General features: G+C 47.2%; 2 protein-coding genes across 3 annotated transcripts; both read left to right on the forward strand.

The window, feature by feature from the left end:
- The first annotated feature begins 314 nt into the window (after window positions 1–314).
- Window positions 315–2609, forward strand: LOC100836315 (putative 4-hydroxy-4-methyl-2-oxoglutarate aldolase 2). The gene is made up of 2 exons (XM_003563352.3): window positions 315–574; window positions 1819–2609. The coding sequence occupies exon 2, from the start codon at window positions 1832–1834 to the stop codon at window positions 2336–2338; it is 507 nt and encodes a 168-aa protein (XP_003563400.1). The 5' UTR covers window positions 315–574; window positions 1819–1831; the 3' UTR covers window positions 2339–2609.
- A 213-nt stretch (window positions 2610–2822) lies between these two features.
- LOC100836620 (uncharacterized protein At2g02148) lies at window positions 2823–6673 on the forward strand. 2 transcript variants are annotated; one of them, XM_003563353.4, is made up of 8 exons: window positions 2833–3410; window positions 4138–4261; window positions 4354–4692; window positions 4776–4938; window positions 5364–5484; window positions 5572–5634; window positions 5761–6018; window positions 6292–6673. In XM_003563353.4, the coding sequence occupies exons 1-8, from the start codon at window positions 3288–3290 to the stop codon at window positions 6391–6393; spliced, it is 1293 nt and encodes a 430-aa protein (XP_003563401.1). In that variant the 5' UTR covers window positions 2833–3287; the 3' UTR covers window positions 6394–6673. The 2 variants fall into 2 exon arrangements, with proteins under 2 accessions (XP_024312500.1, XP_003563401.1); XM_024456732.1 differs by lacking the exon at window positions 5761–6018 and having other exon boundaries at window positions 2823–3410.
- Window positions 6674–9926: the final 3253 nt, after the last annotated feature.

Here is a 9926-nt window from a genome sequence, read left to right on the forward strand (position 1 = left end):
CAAAATGAAAAATAAAAAATAAAAATAAAACGGCATCCAGATACTAATCAACGATCATGATTTGTTAATTTACATTTAACTCTTTTACTTAAAAATCAGGGCTTGATATATAGCCGCATCTTTTTTTTATATAGGTAAATCACGGATCCTGCAATAAAAATCAAGGCCACACGATCTCTGAAAAATAGATAAATAAAAGAAACTCTATAGTGGCAGCGGAAATGCCGATCGGATCTTTCTTAATAAAATAACAAAAGAAATGCCTACAGTTTGCTTTTCTTTTCACTTTTAATCATCAATTTACCCTCTGCCTCCGAAGTACGAACTGGCTGAACGCGTGAACCCACCATACACATTCCTCTCCTCTTCCTCTTCCTGGAGCCGGTACATTCCTTTCGTCTTCGTCTTCCTCTCTCGAGTCTTGACCCACCCCGAATCCGGCCGCCTCCAGAGCTGCCTCCGTGCCCCTAACCTCTCGTCCGCGGCGCCCTATCCGTCAGTCACCGCGGCGCTTCTCGCGCGCCTCGCTGTTCAACCGCATCGCGTCTCACAACCCCGTCCGCAAGTTTCTCAGGTATGAGAATTTTTTACTCAGCCCCAGTGACATCCAGATTTGGGTGTGCTGCTATGCGCCGTCCAGATCCGCTCCTGTCTCCAGCACATCTGCCTTCCTCCTCACTAGGCTGGATCATCGGCTCTAACTTAGCTTGCTCGGCTCGTAGTCTCGTACTGATCTCACTCGTACCTATTTTTTGTTTATTTGGTGGGACTAATCGAATCCAAAATCTTCCTGGCTGATTTTATCCACCCAGTCGGCTAAATCGTCCACTATTAATGTTGGATCGCTCATTTTTGTTGAGGATCTGTTTGCTTAGGACAGTAATACTAATACATAGTGTGATCCCTCTTTTCATTGATACCGTTCAGTTTTTGTTCGACCCCTTCCATGAGTCAAGCCATTGGAAATATATTATTGTGAAACAAGCATGTGATCTAGCACTGGTCTTTCTGTGATCTCAGTTATAGACGGATTATGGTAGTACAAACTACAAAGTTGTAGATGCTGTTGCTCGAGTAAATTTTACTCTCGAGTACTCAGGGAATAATGAAATATGGGGTATCGGCAAGACTGCTGGTTTTGTGCTTTTGATGCAGAAAAAGATGGATAAAATAAGGGAAAGTGTCAATCATCCATTCTATTCAACTGCTAATCATGCATTGCAAGACCCCTCCTGGTTCTATTAGTTTTGTACTCATCTTTTGCTTTTCAAGTCTATGCGTGTGCCGGGTTCTTGACTGGGTGGATAACCTGGGTCTTACATCCAGACACTCGGTTCCAGAGTTTTAGCCTCTTAGGAAATAATCTGGAAATTTTGCTGAGGCCAAAATCTTATTTTGCTTAAACTTTTTGTCTAGTGATATGTTATTGAGTTAAAACGAATATGCAAGCATGTGAATGTCACTCAGTTTAGGCTAAGCATGGTTGTTTTTTGTGTTTCATGGTAGATATCCTGGGTCAACTATTTGGTTCATCTCTGTGATAATAAGAAAATGTTCATTTAGTTGTTGTACCTAACAGTTCAATCACATAAAATTTCTCAATGTTTGTTAAATTGAGTCTCAGCATTTTGTCTGCTTGAGATCTATGTAACTGTTAAGCTATATAACTGGAGATGTCTTCCTTATTGTGGTGATGAGCGTAAGTGCATAATTTGCATGTATTTGGAGAATCCGTTGTTATGTTGAATGGAGCAGCCTTGCTTGCTTCTGTTAACAACGTTGCTTTAGTAATGCCTGCCTTCTTTTCATGTCAAGCAGCCCTGAAGCTACTATGGCGGCCTTACCATTGGCCACCGCGGAGGTCTGCGATGCAAATTCACATCTAATCACCAACGGTGAGCTCCGTGCCCTCCAGCCAATTTTCCAGGTATACGGAAGGCGGCAGGTCTTTGCTGGCCCAATCGTGACGCTCAAGGTATTCGAGGACAATGTCCTGGTGCGCGAGTTCCTGGAGGAGAAAGGCCAGGGCAGGGTCCTGGTGGTGGACGGTGGCGGCAGCCTTCGCTGCGCCATCCTGGGTGGCAACCCTGTCCAGCAGGCGCAGAACAACGGGTGGGCTGGCATCGTGGTGAACGGCTGCATCCGGGATGTGGACGAGATCAACGGGTGTGACATTGGCGTGCGGGCGCTCAACTCGCACCCGATGAAGGCAAACAAGAAGGGGATGGGCGAGAAGCACGTACCGGTGACCATCGCGGGCACCAGGATCTGCGACGGCGAGTGGCTCTATGCTGACACCGATGGCATCCTCGTCTCCCGGACCGAGCTGATTGTGTAAATCCTCATTGTTTCGAGCGTTTGTTCCCGTGTCTGTGTCCACAGGTATTTATTATTATTCGTCCCAGTCTGTAAAAGGATGGATTTGAATTGGGTCTGCTTAAAAGAGAGGATGGCTCTGCTGTTGCGGCTTCAGCTCTGCCCTCTCCCTAGCTGTTGTTATTACTAAATTATTACACCTGAAAGTTCGGATAATCGGATGGTGTTATATCTGAAGTTCAGACCTCTGTATTTGAACTTGCTCAAGACCATAGCCAAATTGTTTATATTTATATATAACTAGCCATTTAAAAATTTGACGTACCATTTTCAACAACATATCCATATTTGTTCGCTCTATATTCCAAATAGATATATTTACAATGAATATCAGTAGCAGTGATTCCTTTCTTGTACACAGAGCCCCCCTTGAGTCCTTGACCCTTGTTTTCTCTGCCAAGCTAGGTGGTCCCTTGAGGCCTTGACCATTGAGCTACACCACCCCTATTCATCTTCCACGGCCACCAATGCCCATTCATCTTCAGCTAAAGAAAAAAAGGCCTATTCATCTTCCACGGCCACCAAGGCGGCCAGGGGCAACCCTGTGGTAGCAGCGGCACGACAGTCGTAGCGAATTCGAATAACACCACATACGGCTGTCATGTTCGTTTAGTTAATCAGATCTCAATGCAAATCCTAGTTAACCTCAGTCCCGCCTTCTTCCCCAAATTCCCCATCGCACGGCGGCGACCCCAGTCCCAAACCAAATTCGGCGGGGCCGCCGGCCGCTGTCCTCCCCCTCCGGCTTCCTGCTCTCCATTCCCCAACTCGGGCAGTCCCTAGCTGGCGAGGATCATACGAATGATGTTCGCCAGGGAAAAGCTTGAAATTACCAGAGGGCAACTGCGGGTGCTGGGCTTCTCCACTTCGCGCCTCCTGCCTGCCTCCTCCCTCTAGGGTTTCAACCGGCGATGCGGTCCTCAAGTGTCCCACGCTACTCCGGCGGCGCCGGTCCGGTCTTCCTCGGCGACGACGTGGACCACGAGGCCATCACCGAGGACAGCCTCGTCGGCGGCGGCGACTCCAACTCCGTGGTATGTACCCACACCCTCTCACTCCCTAAGCTCCTCGCACTTACAGTATCAATTACTGGTTTCGTCAAAAAAAGTATCAATTACTGGACCAAATCTGTCGTCTTGATTTGAGGTGTGAGGATAATGGATGCTACTGCTGCTGCTGTGCCGCAGTAGCGAGTTTGCTGTGCTTGTGCACTCGCTCTAGCGGGGAAGAGGAAGCTTCACCTTCTAGGGACGGACTTGTGTGTAATTAGGACTAGAAACTGGGTCCGGCTCTTCTGTTAGGAGAGATGCAATAGAAGCGTAGGCTTTGGCTGCTCTGATGCATCTGGTTGCTGTTTCACCAGAGCAGCTGCTGCGGGCCATGCCTTGTGGTGCTACAAGTTCCTTGCATCAAAAGCAATTTGAGTGCAGATATATACTACCTTTGAACTAGAACCACGACAAGAATTTAGGATCATAGCGCCAGCGGACTGCTACCATAAGCAAGAAATATTCTTGTAAGGATTTGTCTTGTTGCTTGTATTTTGGTATGACTAAGAGGTGTTGTTAAATGCATCATCAGGGTTCCATAAGATGGTTGAAACTAGAAAAGTTTGGTTGAGTAAAAATAAGTTTTTGTTTGCCTTTTGCCAAGGTAGACATTGGACCTTTTCTTGTTCTGTCTAAAAATGGCTTGCATCCCCTTTTAGTGGTTGTGAATGTCAGAACACCATTGAGTTTGAAATGTTCCTTTTTCTGGTAGGGTTGCCTGCATGGATCATACAACAGCTCTTTAAGCCTCCATGGTGTAAGAGTTGATGATGAACACTCAGCTTTCGAGAACAGCAGCAGGTGTTCTAGTCCTTATGATATCATAGCACCTCGAGGTAGAGCTCTTATGAATTCACCAATTGCTGTGTTCTTCTCTTTGCTTGCTATTATTGCGCCAGTTTTCCCCAACTTCCCCTCTTCTTTACAGATGTTGTACCTATTGAAATGGCACGATCTAGGTTCTTGGACATTATAGTTGACCATTTTATTGGTGAGAATGTTATTGAGGTGGCAGAATCCTCTGCGTTGGACCATATCCAGTCCAATGATAAATTAAACAAAAGAAAGCAACAAGAGGTTCGGTATGAAGGTGACCCAAGATTTGCTTTGCCCTTGATGTATATAGCAAACCTGTATGAGGCCTTGGTGAGCGACGTCAACACACGTCTTGCTTCCTTGATCGGGTCCCGCGAGAAAACTATAGGAGTAGCTCTTGAAGCTGCCGGTGGATTGTACAGGAAACTGACTCAGAAGTTCCCAAAGAAAGGTTTGATTCTGAACATTGATTTGTATTTGGTAGCACCACTCTTATTGTTTGTTCTTTTCATATGAGTCCCCTTTGATGTATAGGAAGTTGTAGCTTCAGGAGGAGAGAGTTAGCAACTTCCCACGCAACAAGGACAAGGTTTCCTGAACTTGTTGTACAGGAAGAAAAGCGAGTCCGTTTTGTAGTAATCAATGGTTTGGTGATCATTGAGAGGCCAAACAATATGAGGATGGAGGACGCAGAATGGTATTGTCTCTAATTTACCCTATACTTAGTTGGTTGTTGTTCAGTTATTCTTTATGGTTTTGGGTAGAAAAAACTTGTTTTTGTTATGGGCGACAGGATAGGAAAATCCTAGCATTTGAACTTTTCACATGGATTGTCTTTTGTTATTCCTTTTTCTTTTGCAAAGGAGGTTGTACCTCCTGTCTGTTCATCGTTCTGTTATTTAATTAGTGACCCAGTTCTAAAATTCCTTTTCTTTGAGCGATTTGTGCTTCTATAGGCACAGTTCCAAGAGACCCTTTCTTGTATTTGAACTTATGCAGTCCATAGTAAATATGGACTTGAAACAGGTAAGTTGCTTTCGATTAATCATGCTGGCTCTCAGTACTACCCTTCGCTGTGCAATGATGGATTTATTTCCAAGTCTTGATTTGTTTAATGTGAAGGTTCAAAAGATTGACCGGTCGAAATGAAGTGGCCATTTCATCCATAGATTATAAATTTTATTCACCTCGGCACAAGTACAGGCGTACCCCGCAGTCAGGATTTGACATCCCTGTCACATCTGTAAGTGTGCATTGGATTTTAGAGAATTCAAGAATGCAGCCAAACCAATTTGATTATTTGCTTAATTAATTCCTTCTGATTGTCCAGGTTTTGACAGAGGATGAGAGTTCCCCGCTGGTTTGTTCCTTAGGATTTCGTCCACCAAATGAGGTAACATTTATCTTCTCGTATTTGTTCACAACCAATGACGAATTGATGATATCCCCAATTCACAGCGACTTGTCCTGTCCTCGTCTCTTCAGTTAGTAGCCACTGATGTTACTTCTTGTCTTCTAGATTCAAAATCAACATGAGCCATCATTGAAGCGACATATTCAACAGATAGAGAGTCAACCTTACTTGCACTTTCTTGATCAAGCAGAACATGAGACCATCCAGCAAAATCAGCATAGTTCTCAGTTGCCTCCCATTCATCCATGTGCATCGGCTTCACATCTATCAGATAATGCCCAGCAGCATCAGTCTTATTTATCTCCACATCTAGCTTCCATGCAAGCAGGACACGGTCATCTTGGAGGACGCGTGAATATTCTTGTGAGTAGTCTTCGTCATTTAGTAATGTCAACAGTTGCTGGAACGGATGGTTTCAAAACATCCATCACATTCCAGAAAAAGTACTCCTACTTCCATCATGCACTTTAGTTTTACTCGCAATGAGCCATAGTTGTGGGAATTTGCAAGTCAGCGTGTCTGTTGGCACTGTAAATTTTTCCAACAACTGAACAAAAACAGCATTCTACTGCCCTCATTTGCACAGTTGTTTTATTTACTAACCTCATTGTCTTGGTGGTATATTTTCTATTGCAGCCAACCAGCCCTGCAAAGTTTTGTGATGAATGTGGTTCCCCGTATTTAAGGACAACATCCAAGTTCTGCTCAGAATGTGGCACCAAGAGGCTAGGAATTTGATTGTTCAGGATTTGCGTTGCTCCCATGCGTAGCAGGTGTTCAGTTGAACACGTCTGAGTCATTATGGAGAATCTTTTATATAGTGACCGCATGCGAATTTGATTGTTGTAGTTAAACATGGATATTGAACCCCCTGTTCTTCCATCCATAACTTATTTTTTTGGTAAAAAGCAAGTCAGCAGCTGCCTTTTTATGAAAGGATTTGGAATTGTTGTATTTGTATGCAAAGACTCACTCATGTATATGCGTATTTTTTTTGTTACTGTTGTGTTATTACTACGATACTGTTTACCCCCTAAGATGCATTCTGTGACACTTTTTTACATCATTTATTCGAAATTCTTCAAAACTACCCAATTTAGCAAGCTTCGTTCCACTTTCTTTTACACCTTTTACCGATTTCCCTGGTTCTGCCAAGTGGGTCTTCCGTCAGGCTGATGATGGCTACTGTCTACAGGCTCATTTTTAACGAGGCCCACTGCTCGGGAGCTTTTTGGGAGCAGAGGCTTGGGTACGCCTGCACCGGCCACGGATCATCGCAGGAGTATCCTGACGGCGGGACGCACTTTGCCGTACATGCATCAGCACGTACCTAGCGAACTGGAGACTGAATCGATCAGATTTTGCAACTGCTGTGGCGGACGCCTCGCGCGTCAGTTGGCGCTTTTGGAGCTCAAACTCCACTTTTATCGGCCGTCCGGACTCTCCGAGGTCTGAGTCTCCAACCGTTCTACAAGATCGATCTACTCTCTTCTCAAGGCGCCTGGTGCTACTCGTCGATGGGGCCGTGTCTCGGGAAAAACTGCCGCGGCGCTACCGCCACCTCGCCCTGGCCGGAGCGAGACCCGACCTGCCGTGGTTTGGGCGGCCCTTCGCCCCGGCCGCCGGAGCAAGACAGCACCTGCTGCGGCGCCGTGTCCGTGGACCCTTCGCTTTGGCCGGACCTCCTGCCAGAGCTCGTCGGCAACATCCTCTCCCGCCTCCCGTCAGTCGACGACCGCCTCAGCTTCAGAGCAGTTTGCCGCCGCTGGCGCCTCGCCGCGCCGCTGCTGCCTCCTGCGCCATGGATCAACTTCGGCCACGGCGTCTACCAAAGCCTCGCCGACGGAGACGGCGGCCGCTTCGCTACGCCCGCCCACTGCCTCCCCGGCAACTCCTTCGGCAGCTGGCTCCTCCACGAGCAGGAACCCGAGCCCGAGGAGCACGATGATCGGGAGCCCTCCTCCCGATGCTTCCTGACCCGCGACCCTTTCCCCGGAGACCTCGGCATCGAGGTCCCGTGCCAGTACTACTACCAGCCCCGCGCCGGCCGCACCGTCGTCGTCGGCAACTGTGACACGACACGGCTCCACCACCTGGGCGGCGGGCACGGGGCCGTCGTGCACAAGATCGTCGTGTGCTCCCCATCTGATCGTCGCCTTGTTCCACGGCCCCGCCTTCGACGCCGCGCCAGTCAACGTCGCGTGTTTCCGACCGGGCCAACGACAGCCGCCGCCGCGGCCACTCTCATGGTCCGCGCCCGCAACTGCATCCAAGCCCGGGGATTACCATCGTCATCACTACAGGGACATAGCGTTCCACCGTGGGAAGCTCTTCGCCCTTTGCTTCTCGGAGCAGCTCGTCGCGCACACGCTGGTCGACGCACAAGGCCACGCGCTGTCTCGGAACCGGAGCCACGTGGAGCATGCCATCACGCAAGGGCCCCAACGGAATTCCCGGCTGGAAGTGGAGCAAGAACGCAACCACCTGGTCGCCTCGTCTGACAAGCGGAAGCTGTTCATGGTGCGGTGGGGCATCCCTTGTTGCGAGATCGAGGGGCACGGCCGGCGCCGAGCTTTGGACCTGCAGGTGTTCGAGGCAGACTTGGACTGGGGGCAGTGGACGGAGGTGAAGAAGGAGGACATCAAGGGGCAGGACCTCTACGTCAGCCGGGCTGGCTCCAGAGCGTTTGCAGCAGAAGCAGGATCGTCCGACGCGCACCACCACGGCCGCGTGTTTGTTCTCGGCAAAGAGTGGGCGTCAGCCGTCGCCGGCTTTTGCAAGTGTTACTATTGCGAAAAGCTGGTGAAGAACGACAACATTCCTAGCTACTGTGTCTATGACATGATGAACGGTGAAATTAGTCAAGTTTCACTGAATGGAGGAGACCACGGCGATACACCCGCAAAATCTTGCAGCGGATCGGAATGGTTCTTCCCATCCTACGTGGAGGTGTGAGATCTAGGGGTCAAATGTGTTTTTTCTTTTCACATTTCTTTCTTTACTCATGCTCTTCTAATAGGAGTGCTCCAATGTCGATTGTCCGCATTAATTTTGCTAGCTAGGTCATTGAAAATAATTATCATAGTCATAAATGAATAATATGTTCTTTTATTTATACTCTTATAAAGATGGCAATTTAAAGGTGACTTAGTTTGACACAAATGAGAGTATAGTTAATTTTGAAATGTGCAAAGTCATCTTTTAATCCGCTACAACATACAACAGTTCGTTAGCTTAAACAAAAGGCGAGCTATGTCTTCCACCTTTATTTGCTCTCCGTCTTGACTCCGGTCATTGTTCCTTGGCTCTCTCGGCAATCACCGTCTTCTCCAACTCGAGGGAATTTTCGTAAGCATGCTAGCATCTTTTCCAACACGAGTGAATCTTCGTAGCCATGCTAGCATCGCCGGCTTCTCTCCAACTCTAATAGATCCATGCACACTTCTCATCACCTTCGACAATAGTAGCTAGGCTGGAAAGGAGGAAAGAAAAATGCAGCACGCGCACCAATGACTGCAGTTGTGGTTCTTTATCCTAGCATCTCAGAGTTATAGAAAAAAAAACAACAAGGCATGGATATTTTGCAGAAAAGCTGAACCAAACAGTAAGATGAATCGATATACAAGTACACCATCAAACATAATTTGTTCATTTTAGCATGTTGGTCGGTTTCGAACACCCCAAATGAGAAAGTCCTAGCTTGTGTTTGCATCAACTTTCCGTCCAGTGATCCAGATGTTGTTCCATCGCGAGAGAAAGAGAAAAGTCCATTTAAACCTTAAACTTGTAGAGATGGTCGGAATCAAACCCTAACATTCTAATCATGGGTTTTCAGCTCCTGACCTAACTAATCTCGGCCAATTAAGTCTTTATCCCGAGAAAACCCGTTTGGTATGGTCAGGATTGATCCGCCCATGGTGGTGCTCCTCGTTGCGCTCATTGAAGTATTTTTCTTCATCGGTTTTCCCACTGTACCAAACAGGTTTTCTCAGGATAAGGGTTTAATTGATCGGGATTAGTAAGTTCAAGGGCCTAAACAGGGATTGTTAGGGTTTGAATCAGACAATTTCTGCAAGTATAAGGTTTCTCCGAAAGAAATAATCAGTCGCAACTGTTGCCGTCGCTCGCAAAGGTTACAAGACGTACAGACGTGTAGCGTAAAGCTTGTGAGGCGCAAACGCGAAGGGGAGCAATCGGCTTGAAATAGCAAACGGATTAGAGGCTACTTTTGCAAAACTCCCCCTACACTTCTCCTTCATCCCCTAAATCAC

This window comes from Brachypodium distachyon, chromosome 1 (genome assembly GCF_000005505.3).
Source record: "Brachypodium distachyon strain Bd21 chromosome 1, Brachypodium_distachyon_v3.0, whole genome shotgun sequence".
NCBI lineage: Eukaryota > Viridiplantae > Streptophyta > Magnoliopsida > Poales > Poaceae > Brachypodium > Brachypodium distachyon.